This window comes from Chiloscyllium punctatum, chromosome 4, assembly GCF_047496795.1.
Source record: "Chiloscyllium punctatum isolate Juve2018m chromosome 4, sChiPun1.3, whole genome shotgun sequence".
In the NCBI taxonomy this organism is placed as follows: domain Eukaryota; kingdom Metazoa; phylum Chordata; class Chondrichthyes; order Orectolobiformes; family Hemiscylliidae; genus Chiloscyllium; species Chiloscyllium punctatum.
In genome coordinates, this window is record NC_092742.1 from 9602883 (window position 1) to 9619636 (window position 16754).

Below are 16754 nucleotides of genomic sequence, written 5' to 3' on the forward strand. Positions count from 1 at the left end.
GATTAAAGGCAGTCAGCATGGCTTTGTGAGGGGCAGGTCATGCCTCACAAATCTTATTGAGTTCTTTAAGGAGGTGACAAGACAGGTCAACGAAGGTTGAGCAACGGATGTGGTGTGTATGGACTTCAGCAAGGCATTTGATAAGGTTCCCCATGGTAGGCTCATTCATAAAGTCAGGAAGTATGGGATACAGGAAGATTTGGCTATCTGGATTCAGAATTGGTTGGCTGACAGAAGGCAGAGAGTGGTGTAGATGGAAAGTATTCTGCCTGGAGGTCAGTGTTGAGTGAGGTCCCGCAGGGCTTTGTTCTTGGACTTCTGCTCTTTGTAGGTTTTATAAATGACTTGGATGAGGAGATTGAGGGATGGGTTAGTAAATTTGCCAATGACACAAAGGTTGGATGTGCCGTTGATAGTATTGAGGGCTACTGCAGGCTGCAGTGTGCCATAGACAGGATGCAGAGCTGGGCTGAGAAATGGCAGATGGAGTTCAACCTGGATAAATGCAAAGTGATGCATATTGGAAGGTCAAACTCGAATGCTGAATATAGGATGAAAGACAGGATTCTGGGAAGTGTGGAGGAACAGAGGGATCTGGGTGTGCCACTGAAGTGGATAGGGTTGTTTAAGAAAGCATATGGTGCTTTGGCTTTCATTTACAGGGGGATTGAGTTTAAGAGCCACGAGGTTTGCTATAGCTCTACAAGTCCCTGGTGAGACCATACTTGGAATATTGTGTCCAGTTCTGGTCGCCCTACTATAGGAAAGATACAGAGGCTTTGGAGAGGGTGTAAAGAAGGTTTACCAGGATGCTGCCTGGACTGAGGGCTTGCCTTATGAAGAGAGGTTGAATAAGCTCAAACTTTCCTCTCTGGAGAGAATGAGGAAGAGAGGTGACCTAATTGAGGTATTCAAGATAATGAAAAAAATGCATAGAGTCAATAGCCAGAGCCATTTCCCCAGGGCAGGATTGACTGGTATGAGGGGTCATAGTTTTAAGATATTAGGAGAAAGGTATAGAGAGGATGTCAGAGGAAGGTTCTTTACCCAGAGAGTTGTGAATGCATGGAATGTGTTGCCAGCGGTAGTGGTGGAAGCAGAGTTATTGGGGACATTTAAGTGATTGCTGGACATGCACTTGGAGAGCAGCGAGTTGAGGGGTGCGAAGTTAAGTTATTTTACTTTACATTAGGATTAACCCTCAGCACAATATTGTGGGCCACAGGGCCTGTTCTGTGCTGTACGTTTCTATGTTCTGTCCTGATCTTATCCAACCATTCAGTACATACCTGGTGGACCTTTCTTCCAAAATGCAAAGACTGGTCATCAGACTCGGAACTGTTTGAACCAGTGGTGCTGAAATGAGAGGAGAGCTAATAAACATTTGACAACCCATTCTCCACATTGTCACTCGTGGTTCAATGAATAACATTCTCATCTCTGAGTCAGAAGGTTGTGAGCCCAAGAGACTTGAGTATGCATTCTAGACTGATATAGTACTGAGGGAGCGCCATACTGTTTCCTTTATTCTTTCATGGGAAGTAGGCATCATTGGCAAAGTTAGCATTTGTTGCCCATTACTGACAACACTTGAACGGCCATTATAGAGGGCACTTTAGAGTCAACCACATTCATTTGGGCCTGAAATCACACATAGACCAGACCAAGGAGGATGGCAGCTGGATGTACCTACAGACAGGTGTTACCTAACTACATTCCCTGCAGAGCATTAGGGGACCGGATCATTTTTTTTCCCCAAGAATTGATGATAGTTATCATGGTCACCACCACAGTGGTGATTCCAGATTTATGAATTGAATGTAAATTCTACCAGCTGCCATGGAAGGGTTTGAACCCGGGTCTTTGGTGTCTGCATGATTAATCCCGTGATATTACCACTGTGCCACCTTTTTGCACAGGTCTGTTCGGGAGGTTTCAACAGACAGTAATATTGGGCAATGGAAGTGATGCAGTAAATGTGCCCACAGCTATTTCACGGGATAACTTTTTTAAAAATATATTCATTGGACATGGGTGTTGCAACCATCCATGCTAAATGCTCTTGAGAATGTGACGGTGAGCTGCGTTCTCGAAGTTTTGCAGTCCTTGGAATGTGGAGCACCCAACATGCTGTTGGGGAGAGAGATCCAAGATATTGACCCAGTAACACTGAAGAAACAGCAAGTCTGTCTGGTAAGTTGCTTGATGCAGTTTGCGGTACTCCCAAATATGTGCATTGATTCCCTCAGTAAGGAAGGAGGGGCGAGGCAAATGCTAAACTTGTCTATCTTGAACATGATCCTAAGGTACCAACCCCATGTATTTGGCAAAATATTTTTGTCTATCTTGTGCTATTCCCTCATCATTTATCCTCCAGGTAACCGAGCAGAGGAATCACAGCGGACTCCAAATAGTGACTCTCTCTCCACTGATGCTGCCAGACCTACTGAGTTTCTCCAGTATGTCCTTATTTTTAAACATCTGAATACTATCAGGAGCAATGTAAACTGAGCTTTCATATAATAATTCCCTCCACGTAGAGGGAAATGCTCATATTTGATTTGGCAAGTTGAGGACCCAGAACTCACAACATGAGGAATCGAATGTCCAGTCTGGGCAATGACCTGGCCATAGTCTAAAGTGTTCTAAAATCCCTGAAAATATGAAAGATACTGTGGTCCTCAAGGAAACACTGGAAACTTGATAGATGCCCAGTAAACAAAGGAGAGAGTGCCCTTTACTATAATCAGTAAAAGATATTGTCACGTACCTGGATTCGATATAGGATAGGATATCTCCCAGCGATGCATCAGAATCATACTTTGTACCAGACATCTCCATTTTGGCAGCAATATGTTCTTTTATTTGGTTCTGCAACTGCCTTTTGCATTGGATGTACTATTGAGGAGACAAAGAATCAAAAAATGCACTTCATTAAATGAGGGGAAATGAAGTCAACAGCTTATTCTACACTCTGTTCTCTACACAAGGTATTAAAATTAATGAAGTTGTATTTTTCAAAAGGCTGAAAGTAATGTGGATATAGCCTATGGATATTGTTCTTGTGGGAACAAGTTATGATAGAGGAGATATGATGTTCGTTGGGATTTGAAATAATAGTCTAGAAAACAAGACTGCATACATATTGGGACAATAGAATTATAGAATCATAGAATCCCTACAGTGTGGAAACAGGCCCTTTAGAGCAACGAGTCCACACAGACCCTCGAAAGAGTAACCCACCCAGACCCATTCCCCTACCCTTTTACTCTATATTTACCCCTGACTAATGCACCTAACCTACACATCCCTGAACACTCTGGGCAATTTAGCATGGCCATTTCACCTAACCTGCACAACTTTGGACTGTGGGAGGAAACCATGCAGACACGAGGAGAATGTGCAAACTCCACACAGTTGCCCGAGGCTGGAATTGAACCCGGGTTCAGGAAATAAACATGGACACATTTTGTATTGGTGATATTGGAACTGAGGTTCTATAGATGTTAGAAAGAAAAACCTGGGATGTGAATTTGACTTGGTTTGGTTGATGAATGTGTGAAATATGAGATTTGACAGGTTTTGGAATGAATAGTCAGGGATCCAAGGAATAGATGTGAAATTGGGCATATCTTGAACTATGAAGTCAATAGATGTTGAGATGTGAGATTGGAAAAATGTTGAGATGTAAGGTCAGTAGATTTTGGGATGTGAGATAGGGAATGTATTGGGATGCAAGGTCAGTAGTTGTTGGGATGTAAAATTGGGAAGACGTTGGGATGTGAGGTTGGGAAAAAGTTGGGATGTGAGGTCAATAGATATTAGGATTTGAGATTGGAAAAATATTGGTAAGTGAAGTGTCACAATGTAAAGATGGGTAGACAATGAAATTAATAGTGCGGGACATGTCCATGCAAAAATACTCTATAAGAAACACAAGTAAAGGTCAGGCAACATCTGTGGAGAGAGAACAAGAGCCACCATTTCAGGTCAATAATCTTCCATCAGAAGAAGTTTACATTCTGGAGTCTGATTTCAATCTGAGGGACGGGTGGGGGGGGGGGGGGGGGGCACTTTGATGACCATTTTTCAAGCCCGCATAGATTAGTTGATAAAAAAAAATTTCTGCAGTGTGGAAAAAAGCCATAGGATGTTCCAATCTGTGTTTATCCAAAACATCCTTAGAGCTACTATATTGATGATAAAATTGGCCTCATTATCTGGAGTTGAGATGAGCAAAGCAAGCTTGTTTTCCTTTCAGTAACAGAATGTACACTAGTGTAGATTGTGGGAAGAAGATTGGACTGTTTTAGTCTTTGATCTTGCTCTCCTCCCAACACATCAAGTTTTCTGCCATACCACATTTATCGTGTGAAAATGCCAGGTACCGGAGCATAGGAGCAAGTGAGTTCAGCAGAAGAGGTAAAAAAAATTAAGTGGCAAATGCTTCTCAAAGAGAGAATAGGCATATTATATTGATTCAATGACAGGGATGATTGTATAATGCCAGTGAAGGAAAAGGTTTGAAAGAGCAAATAATCCTTCTCAGTTCTCCATTTCCTTGTGTTCACACTGTCACTTAAATGTTCCATGTATTTGAGATGTTGATTAAAAAAAACGTTGCATTTTTATGACAACTTCCTTGATCTCACAACATCCCAAATTCCCCAACAGACAATGAAGCACTTTGAAAAGAGTAGTGACTTTTGTAATGCAGGAAATGCACCACAAGCAACAGCGAAAAAATAACAAGATAAACTGAGTGATTTGGTTTGAGGGATCTGCCAGGGAGCAGGTAGTTCCCCTCTCTTCTTTCTTCACTAATACGATGGAATCTCCTAGATTCATCTGAGAAGGTAGATATGGCCTCAGTTTGATGCTTAATTCAAGAGATTTTACCTCACTGTGCAGTACTCCTTCAATACTCCTTCTGAAAAGTCAGCTTGGATTCAAGTTTACGACTGTAGAGTGAAACTTGAATTTGCAACCTTGACTGGATTCCCTACAGTGTGGAACCAGGCCCTTCGGTCCAACCAGTCCACACAGACCCTCCGAAGAGCAACCCACCCAGATCCATTTCCCCTCTGACTAATGCACCTAACACTATGGGCAATTTAACATGGCCAATTCACCTGCCCTGCACATCTTTGGACTGTGGGAGGAAACCGGAGCACCTGGAGGAACCCCATGCAGACATGGGGAGAATATGCAAACTCCACACAGATAGCCACCCAAGGCTGGAATCGAACATGGGATCCTGGTGCTGTGAGGCAGCAGTGCTAACCACTGAGCCACCATGCAGTATCATTGAGTCATATGCAATTGGTTCAATAGAATCATTTCCCTTCTCTCCCATTGCTACCTTCTCTGAATATTTCCCTCAATTTAAACACTCAACTCATTTCGGATTTATTAAAGGCTAAAATGTTTGCAGTTACTTTGATTGTTTTAACATCATTCAAGACACCTCTACAATTAAGGTCCTTCAATTAAACTTGAAAACAAAGTCTGACACAGTCTCTGGACTGGTTTGGCAGAGTATCCAGTCTATGAAATGGATCCACGTGTATTGTAAAACTAAAAGATTCAAAATTCATCCCATAACAGGGGCCTGAATTGAACAGAACTGTGAATGTTTTTGCCCACTGGCTGGAGAACTGGTGAGAAATTCCTGTCTGTTTTATGGGGCAGCCACTTAAATGGTCAGGCCTTCCAGGATTCAGAATCTCAGCAGCAGAAGTCCTGCTTGCCAAGAGCTGATGGCCCTTTGAATAAGATGAGCATTTGAATACAATTAATACAGGCAGGCTACACCAATACATTTCCATTCTGCAAGTTTACCTTGGACTGATCAGGATCACAGTAGTCCAACAGGGTGTCACAAAACTCAAAGCCCACTGATTCCAGATCGTTTACATTGAAATGGACGTCCCCACTGTTCCCTGCAATGAAACAATCAGAGTCAAGATTCAAATAGCTTATTTTCAATATGTTGCTTTGTTGGAGGAAATGGGGACTGACTCCCACCATATGGTCACTGGCAATCCAACTGGAACAACTGGGAACTGAATCACCAACCTAATATTCCTTAACCAGGTGTTTGTCAGATAGGCTATTGGAATTGAGCACCTGCCTATCCTTGCAAGACCATTGATTTTAAGGGGACAAGGCTAAAGAAATTGGAACAGACTCCCCAAGACAAGCACCTTCTACATCCTCAGTTAGGTTTCTTTTTCTGTTCATTCATATGATGTGGGCATCACTGGCTGGGCCAGCATTTATTGCCCATCATTAGTTTCCCTTGAGTTGATGAGTTTTCTTGTTGAACTGCTGCAGTCATTCTACTGTAGGCAAATACAGACTACCATTAGGGATGGACACCCAAGACTTTGACTCAGTGACACCAGAAGAACTGCAATATATTGGGACATGCATCTCACCATGCGCGCTTGATCAAAGCACGATTTGGAGATGCCGGTGTTGGACTGTGGTGTACAAAGTTAAAAATCGCACAACACCAGGTTATAGTCCAACAGGTTTAATTGGAAGCACACTAGCTTCCTGATGAAGGAGCGTCGCTCTGAAAGCTAGTGTGCTTCCAATTAAACCTGTTGGACTATAACCTGGTGTTGTGTGATTTTTAACTTTGATCAAAGCACCACCTAGTGGTCTGGGCCAAGGTGGAAACAAATACTTCCCTAAGGATATGGGAGACAGATGAAAGCCACAATATATTCAGGTAGTAGGACTGCAAATTAAATATGTTTTTGAGGCTCCTGCATACGTTAACAGTCATTTTAATCTTCATATAAAATGACAAACTCAGGGTTGCTTAGAATAGTATGTTCTGGGCTCAACAAGGGTCTAAGTTGCTATGGATCTGGTGTTATACATAATTAACAATGTATTATGTATTGTTAGGAATGTCATATAAAGGGAAATTCCCACAAAGAGAGATCATAATTGCAAAAACATTCACATTCAATTTCAAAGTAATACACTTAATTCCAATTAAATTAAATAATCTAAATTAAATAAATCCAATTAGTTCCACAGAAGGAGTGAATTAGGTAGTGTCAGTTGGGAAATCAGATTAAAAGGTAGAAAGACATAACCAAAAATGTTAATAAACATACAAATTTTCTATGAATACATATTTCACTAAGCAATAAAAACTCTGTCACAAAAGTGATCATCTGTGGTTGCCTGAAGTGGTCAAAGATATATTAGATTCTAAAAGGAGTTTGTAACATAATCCAGAGGATTAGTAAACTTTAGGATTTGTTGAATTTAGAAATGCAGAAAGAATGACAAAAATTTGATGAATAGAGAGAATGTAGAATGTAATTCACTTAAACTAAAACCAAATTCTAAGAGTTTCTACAAGTGTGTAAAATGAAGAGAACAGATCATGTAAGTCTCAGTCCCTTAAAGACTGAGATAGGATAAATAATAATTATCACAAAAATGCCAGGGAGATACATCTGCTTTCAAAGTAAAAACACAAACAATCGAGAAATAAAGATGAACTTGGAGTCTAATAATCTAACAATTAATAATAGTAAAGTAAAAATGCTATAGAAATTAGTGGGACTAAAAGTGGGCAGCACAGTGGCACAGTGGTTAGCACTGCTGCCTCACTGCGCCAGAGACCCGGGTTCAATTCCCGCCTCAGGCGACTCTCCGCGTGGCGTTTGCACATTCGCCCCATGTCTGTGTGGATTTCCTCCGGGTGCTCCAGTTTCCTCCCACAATCCAAAAATGTGCAGGTTCGGTGAATTGGCCACGCTAAATTGCCCGTAGTGTTAGGTGAAGGGGTAAATGTAGGAGTATGGGTCTGGGTGGTATGCGGGTCGGTGTGGACTTGTTGGGCCGAAGGACCTGTTTCCACACTGTAAGTAATCTAATCTAACAAGTCTCCAGGGATGTGATGGATTACGTCTCAATTTTGTACAGAGGTAGCTGCAGAGAATGTAATCTTCCAGAATCCCTCAGATTCTAAATAATCTCCATAATTTGTAAAATAGTGAAGACAATTTCGTTGCTCAATAAAGGACAGAGTGAGAATACCAGATTTAAATGCCAGTTTGTTTGACATCTACTGTTGGAAAATTCTAGAATTAAATCTTAGAGATGTAATGACAGGACACTATGGATGCAGACCAGATCAGTAGCAATCTAGCCTCCAGCTAGTTCTGGAAATGGCCTGTTTCCACACTGTAGGGAATCTAATCTAATCAAAATTATTATTTTAAGCATCTGTCACATGTCATGAGCCTATTTTCCAAACTAATGTTGTCAATCTGATTTTGCCATTTTATATGAAGGTATGAAGTCCCCTGTAATTATTGAATTACCTTTAACTCCTCTTGCATATTGAATCATACTCTAAGCAACTGTGTAGCTACTTCCACCAGTGTATCTTTAAAAGGTGTTCATTCACAGAAATTAGGCTTCACTGGCTAGGCTAGTATTTCAGGGCAGTTAAGACTCAACCACAATGTTGTGAGTCTGGAGTAACATACAGTCCAGTTCACGTTAGGATGGCAGTTTCTGTCCGGAAAGGGCATTAGTGAACCAGATGGTGTTCTCCAACAATCAATAATGGATTCATGGCATCGTTAGATTCTTAATTGCCAATCCTTATTGAATTCAAATTCCACTAACTGCTATGGCAAGATTCAAACTTGGATCCCCAGAACATTTATCTGGGTCACTGGATTAATAGAAGGAAGTGAGGACCGCAGATACCAGAAAGTCAAGGGTCGAATTGTAAATGGGAAGGCATGGGAAGAAGAATCGACGTTTTGGGCATAAGCTCTTCATCCGGAATGCCAATTCTCCTGCTCCTCAGATGCTGCCTGACCTGCTGTGCTTTTCTAGTGCCACCCTTTTCAACTCTGAATTAATAGTCTAGCAATAATACTACCATGCTAATGCCTTCCCATTTACAATTACAAACACAGGCCATTCAACCCAAAAGGCCTATGCTGGTATTATGTGCATTTTATGTGAGCCTCCTCCAACTTTACTTCATCTCAAACTATCAGCATGTCCCTCTATTCGTTTCTCTTGCATGTATCTATCTGGCCTCCCCTTAAATACCTCTAGCTATTTGCCCCAATGGCTTCACATGGCGATGAGTTGCTAATGGCACTTCAGATAAAGATATCTCTTTTAAATTTTTGATTGGATTTATTGGTGATTATCTTACATTTATGACTCTGAGCTTTTGACTCACCTAGATATGAAAATGCCTTCTCTTCCTCTACCCCATCAAACTCCTCCATAATTTTAAGGATTTCTATTAGTCTTTAGTCTCTCTGCTCTAGACAAATGAAATATTCTTCTATGATAATGTAGTAATCAATATATTAATATATGCATTTCTCCTATCGTTGTGTCTTCACACACTCCATTATCCCACAACACAATGGATCACAAACCCTTGATTTCTCAATCCATAAACAGATTGAGGTAGTCCTGCTCTGATATACTGCTCTTACCTAATGTGGAACCACAGAAAGTTGCTTCCAGGGTGTAACTGTTGGTGACTCCCATCCTCCACACCACCACACGTCCTGTTCCTTCCTTAGCCCGCTTCACGTGGAATTTACAACTTTGAAAACAAAACTGGAATGAAAAGGGGAGTCAGTGGGCAAAAGTCACAATCATACTCACTTGTAATCACTAATGTAACCTCCCTGTTTAAGGGAGCAAGGCAGAGAGAAATATCTAACTGCTCAAAGAAGTTGACACCTTTTAGCATCTTTCTGAAACATGTTATTTATCTCAATTACTGCCCATCTTCAAATAAGCAATGAAATAAAATAAGTGCAGAAATGATTCATTCAGTCCTTTGAGCCTGTTCTGCCATTCAATGTAATCACTGCTGATCCTTTAGCTCAATGCCACATTCCTGCTTTCATCCCATACCCTGATGCCTTTAAAATCTAAAAATTGCCTGGACCAGATGGGCCACACTCTAGAGTTCTGAAGGAGCTAACTGAAGATATAGTGGTGGCTTTAGTAGTGATCTTTCAGGGATCACTGGAGTCATAGAGAGTCCCAAAGGGCTGGAAAATCACTAATGTAACTTCCCTGTTTAAGGGAGCAAGGCAAAAGACAGGAAATGATTGGCCGATTAGCCTGACCTCAGATTTGGTAAAATTTTGAAGTCCATTGTGAAGGCTGAGATTTCTGAATACTTGGAAGTGCATTGTAAAATATGGTAAAGTCAGCATGGTTTCATCAAAGGGAGGTCATGCCTGACAAATCTGTTAGAATTCTTTGAGGAGGCAACAAGCAGGTTAGATCCAGGACAGCCAATGGATGTTATCTACTTGGACTTCAAGAAGGCTTTTGTATTGCACAGGAGGCTGCTGAGTAAGATAAGGGCCCATGGTGTTAGAGGCATGGAGAGAAGCTCGGCTGTCTGGCAGAAAGCAGAGAATGGGGATTAAAGGTCCCTTCTCAAGATGGCAGCCGGTGACAAGTGGTGTTCCTCAATGCTCAGTGTTGGGACCACAACTTTTCACTTTATACATTAATGATCTGGATGAAGGAACTGAGGGCATTCTGGCTAAGTTTACAGATGATACAAAGATCGGTGGAGGGACAGGTAGTATTGAGGAGGCAGGAAGGCTGCAAAAAGATTTAGACAGGTTAGGAGAGTGGGCAAAGAAGAGGTAGATGAAATACAATGTTGGAAAGTGGGAGGTTGTGCACTTTGGTTGGAAGAATAGAGGCATGGACTAGTTTCTAAAAGGGGAAAAATTCAGAAATTGGAAGTGCAAAGGGACTTGGGAGTCCTAGTCCAGGTTTCTCAAAAGGTAAACTTGCAGGTTGAGTCAAATACAACATTATTATTCATCACAAAAGGACTAGAATATAAAACCAGGGGTCCTTCTGATGTTTTGTAAGGCTTTGGTCAGACCACATTTAGTATATTGTGAGCAATTTTGTGCTCCATACCTCAGGAAAGATGTATTGGCCCTGGAACGGGTCTCGAGGAGGTTCATGAGAATGATCCTTGGATGATCCCTTCCTGATAAAGGGCTTATGCCTGAAACATTGATCCTCCTGCTCCTCAGATGTTGATGAACCTGCTGTGCTTTTCCAGCACCACACTCTCGATTCTGATCTCAGGAATTAAAGGTTTAACACATAAGGAACATTTGAGGACTTTGGGACTATACTTGATAGAGTTTAGAAGGATGACGGGAGATCTAATTGAAACTTTCAGAAGACTGAACAGCCTAGACAGAGTGGACATTGGGAAGTTGTTTCCATTAGCAGGAGAGACTAGGATCTGCAGGCACAGCCTTAGAGTAAAGGGAAAACCTTTTAGAAAGGAAATAAGGAGAAATGTTTTTTAGCCAGAGAGTGGTGTATCTGTGGAAGTTATTTCCATAGGAGGTTGTGAAGACCAGGTCATCAAGTAGATTCAAAACAGAGATAGATAAGTTCTTAATTGCCAAGGGCAAAGGTTACAGGGAGAAAGTGGGAAAATGGGGTTTTGATAGTTTCATAGTAATAGAGGCAGGGATAGGCCATTTGGCCTGTCCAGCCTGCACTGCCACTAATTAAGATCATGGTTGATCTATCCATCATCCCAGCTTCTCCGACCTGCATTATCCCCATAACCCTTAATTCCCCTACCATGCAACAACCCATCCAACTGGGTCTTGAATATATTTAATGAAGCTGCCTCTACTGCTTCTCTGGGCAGAGAATTCCATAGATTCACTACTCTCTGCAAAAGCAATTCCTCCTCATCTCTGTCCTAAATCTACTTTCCCTAATCTTGAGGCCATGTACTCTAGTCCTAGTCTCACCCATCTGCAGAAACAGCTTTTCTGCTTCAATCTTATTTATCCCTTTCATAATTTTATACGTTTCTATAAGATCCCCTCTCAATCTTCTAAATTCTAGTGAGTACGGGCCCAAGCGGCTCAACCTGTCCTCAGAGGGTAACCCTCTCATCTCTGAAATCAACCTCTGCACGCTGGTGACCCTCCTCTGCACTGCCTCCAAAGCCAGTGTATCCTTCCTCAAATAAGGAGACCAGGACTGTGCACTCCAGATGCGGCCTCACCAACGCCTTGTACAATTGCAGCAGAATCTCCCTGCTCTTAACTCCAATCCCTCCAGCAATGAAAGCCAATATTCCACTTGCCTTCCTGATTACCTGTGGCACCTGCAAATCAATTTTTAGTGATGCTTGTATGAGCACTCCTAAGTCCCTCTGTACAACAGCATGCTGCAATCTTTCACCATTTCAATAATACTCTGACCTATTATTTTTAAAAAGTGAATAACGTCACAATTACCAAACCTATCAGCCATGATTGAATGGCAGAGCAGACTTGATGGCCGAAATGGCCGAATTTCTGCTCCAATGTCTTATGGTCTTTCTTGAATATATTCAGTAGCTTGGCCTCCACACCCTTCCACAGCGGAGAAATCCATATGTCCTCTACCTTGTGTGTGAAGAAATTTTTCCCTATCTCAGTCTTAAATGGTCTACCCATACCCTTAAACTGTGATCCCTGGTTCTAGATTCCCCAGGCAGGGGAAACATCCTCTCTATATCTGCTCTGTCCAGCTGTGATGATACTATGGTTTGAAGCTGTGCATTTTATTTTATTTTGTTAAGTATTTCAATAGAGTTCACTTAAACCAATTATTTTCTTTTAGTTTTATTTTGTCGGTATTTTAACTGTCGCATAAAACTAAAGTGTGTTTTGCTTGAAGTCAAGTAGTTTGACCAATTGAATTGCATCTGGAATGTAATGTCTTACATTTACCTTTAAAATAAGAAAAAGTTAGGTTCTAGGCTATGTTCTTAATATATTTTGAGGGGGTTTGGTCTGATCCATAACACAGTCTTGTTTGAATTTTATTCAATGAAATCTGATCCTATCTCATCCTTCAAAACTCTAGTGAATGTAACAGAGTCAAACCAATCTCTCTTCATAAGACAGCCCTACCATCCCTGGTATCAGTGAGTGAGCCTCCACTGCACTCCCTCTATGTTAAGTATAACCTTTTTTAGGTAAGGAGACAAAAACTGCACACAACACCCCAAGGTGTGAGCCCCAAGTGTGGTCCTTGATAACTGCAGCAAGACATCCATGTTTCTGAGCACAAATCCTCATGCAATGAAGGCCAGTATATCTTTTGTTTTGCTAATGACTTGCTGCACCTGCCTGTCTACTTTCACTGACTGGTGTACAAGGACACCCACATCCCAGAATAGGCTCAAGGAGCTGAATGGTTTTACTGACATTCTTAATCCGCCATGAGCAGATTTTGTAAGTTATAGAATCTTAGAGCACAACAGGAAGCCTGTTCTTTTGATCAAAGGGTCTGGCAAAGACCAGCTAAACCAGCATTTATTACCAATTGTGAAGAAAAATCAGAGTTAACGTTTCGGGTCCGGTGACCCTTCCTCAGAACTGATGGTAGCTGGACAAGGTGGGTTTTCGTGCAGAAGATAGGGTGGCAGGTGAGGGGGGGGGGAGAGGGGGGGGTTTGGGGAAGGAGTAAACAATAGGTGGGAATAGAGCCAAAAAAGAGAGATAACCGGTTGGACAGACAAAGGAGTGAACGACGATCTGGCCGGGAGGATGAATAGCTGTTAATGGAGACTGTCAGTGACTAACAAAGGGTTGTGCGTAACTATGTGATTACAAGGCCTGGGGTGTATCGTGGTGGCAGGGGTGATCGATTGGCTCGGACATAGGAGAGTTCAAGCTCTAAAGTTGTTGAAATCAATATTAAGTCCCAAAGGCTGTAGGGTCTCCAAGCGGAACACCAGGTGTTGTTCTTCCAGCTGACACTGGAGCTTTGTTGGAGCACTGAGACAGAGATATTGGACAGGGTCAGGGTGGTGTGTTGAAGTGGCAGGTGACTGGAAACTCAGCATCATTTTTGCAGGCAGAACATGGTGTTCCAATGTAGAGGAGATCACATTGTGAGCAGTGAATGCAGTAGATTATATAGTGTGAAGTGCAGGTAAAGCATCACTTCACTGAAAGGTATATTTGGGCCCTTGAGGAGGGAGGAGGTAAATGGGCAAGTGTTACGCCTTCGGTGATTGCAGGGGAAGGTGTCGTGGGGATATGGGGGGCTGTTGGAAGTGAAGGAAGAGTGCAGCAGGGTATCCCAGAGGGAATAGTCCCTGCGGAAGGCGGACAAGGGAGGAGAGGGGAATGTGTGTCTGGTAGTGGCATCTTTTTGGAGGTAGCGGAAATGGCAGCTAATGATTTTTTGGATGTGGATGCTTAGTGGGATGGTAGATAAGGACAAGGGGAAGAGAGACGGACTGAGAGCCGAAGTGCCAGAGCTGGAGCAAACAGTTGGGATCTAGTCTGCTGCATTCACTGCTCACAATGTGATCTCCTCTACATTGGGGAAACAAAGTGTCGAACACCTCCATTCTGGCTGCAAAAATTACACTGAGCTCCCAGTGGCCAGCCACTTCAAAACACCACCCTGATCCCTGGTCAATATCTCTGTCTCAGGCGCTTGCTGCAGTGCTCCAGTTTAGCTCAGCATAAACTGGAAGAACACCCTGCAGCCTTTGGGACTTAACATTGATCTCAATAACTTTCGAGGTTGAACTGTCCTATGTCCTAGCCAACTGATCCCACCCTCCCACCCCCAACCACCACCACTAACACACACCGGGCCTTGTAATCACATAGTTACACACAACCCATTGTTAGTCACTAACAGTCCCCATTAACAGCTATTCACCCTCCCAGCTGGATTGCTGGCTACCTTTGCCTGCCCAACTGTTTTTCTCTCTCTTTGAGCTCTATCCCCACTTACTGTTTACTCCTTACTAATCCCACCAGCACCTCAACCCTCCCCCCCCCCCCCCCCCCCCCCGGACCATTTTCCGAGCAACCATCAATTCAGAGGAATGGTCAACAGACCTGAAACTCTATTAACTCTGATTCTCTTCACAGAAGCTGCCAGACCCGCGGTGCTTTTCCAGCAATATTTGGTTGTGTTTCTAATTTACAGCATCCACAGCTCTTTTGGTTTTCTTTTAATACAAATCCCAAATTATGAATTAAGACTCAAACACGTTGCTGCAAGTCACATGTCGGTCACATCAGGTAAGGAGAGCAGATTTTGTTTCTTAAAGGCCATTAGTGACCCAGGTGAGATTTTTACAATAGTCAACAGTGGTTACATTAGGTAAAAACAATGACTGCAGATGCTGGAAACCAGATTCTGGAGTGGAGTGGTGCTGGAAAAGCACAGCAGTTCAGGCAGCATCCGAGGAGCAGGAAAATTGACGTTTCAGGCAAAAGCCCTTCATCAGGAATACAGGCAGAGAGCCTGAAGGGTGGAGAGATAAGTGAGAGGAGAGTGGGGGTGGGGAGAAAGTAGCATAGAGTACAATAGGTAAGTGGTGTGGGGTTGGAGGTGATAGGTCATATTCATTTTCATCATTTATATAAATGATTTGGATTTGAACATATGATGTATAGTTAATAAGTTTGCAGATGACACCAAAATTGGAGGTGTAGTGGACATCAAAGAAGGTTACCTCAGAGTACAACGGGATCTTGATCAGATGGGCCAATGGGCTGAGGAGTGGCAAATGGAGTTTAATTTAGATAAATGTGAGATGCTGCATTTTGGAAAGGCAAATCAGGACAGGACTTAATGACTTAGTAGTAAGGCCCTGGAGAGTGTTGCTGAACAAAGACGCCTGGAGTGCAGGTTCATAGTTCCTTGAAAGTGGAGTCTCAGGTGTATAGGATATTGGAGAAGCCATTTAGTAAGCTTTCCTTTATTGGTCAGAGCAATGAGTATAGGAGTTGGGAGGTCATGTTGCGGCAAGGATGACATTGGAATATTGTGTGCAATTCTGGTCTCCCTCCTATTGGAAGGATGTTGTGAAACTTGAAAGGGTTCAGAAAAGATTTACAAGGATATGCCAGGGTTAGAGGGTTTGAGCTATAGGGAGAGGTTGAATAGGCTGGGGCTGTTTTTCCTGCGGCATTGGAGGCTGAGGAATGACCTTATAGAGTTTTATAAAATCACAGAATTTATGATTTGGATGAAAAGACAAGGTCTTTTCCATTGGTTGGGGGGAGTCCAGAACTAGAGGGCATAGGTTTAGGGTCAGAGGGGAAATATATAAAAGGGACCTAAGGGGCAACTTGTGCACGCAGAGGGTGGTGCGTGTATGGAATGAGCTGCCAGACGAAGTGGTGGAGGCTGTAGAATTACAGCATCTTTGCAGACTTGATCTTTATTGGGTATATTATCTTTTATCTCAATTTTAGAAATTTCTGCGCAACTACTGAAAGAAATTAATTAGATTTTGAGGGAGAGTTTATCAAGGCGTGGAACTAATCTGATAGTTCTTTCAAAGGCCAAGCCCGGATACAATGGGATGGATGGAGTGGAGGTGGTGTAATGGTTACGTTCACCCTGGGCTATCAATCCAGAGCCCGAGGCTAATGTTCTAAGAACATGGGCTTGAATCCTGCCATGATCTATACCATGGTGGTGTATGAGTTAATGTAACCACTGTTCTGGAGTAGAGTGGTGCTGGAAAAGCACAGCAGGTCAGCTAGCATCCGAGGAGCAGTAAAATCAACGTTTCGGGCAAAAGCCCTTCATCAGGAATAGAGGCAGAGAGCCTGAAGGGTGGAGAGATAAATGAGAGAAGGGTGGGGGTGGGGAGAGAGTAGCAGAGAGTACAATGGGTGAGTGGGGGAGGG

General features: G+C 42.5%; 1 protein-coding gene across 1 annotated transcript in view; it reads right to left on the reverse strand.

The window, feature by feature from the left end:
* The window catches only part of LOC140475906 (cytosolic carboxypeptidase 2-like), a 73203-nt gene that overhangs the window by 33141 nt on the left and 23308 nt on the right, over positions 1-16754 (reverse strand). Inside the window, exons 7-10 of the mRNA XM_072567833.1 lie at positions 9507-9633; positions 5842-5942; positions 2771-2898; positions 1290-1356 (exon numbers count right to left, since the gene is read on the reverse strand). Of these exons, the coding sequence (XP_072423934.1) occupies positions 1290-1356; positions 2771-2898; positions 5842-5942; positions 9507-9633 (423 nt within the window). The remainder of the gene's footprint in view (positions 1-1289; positions 1357-2770; positions 2899-5841; positions 5943-9506; positions 9634-16754) is intronic.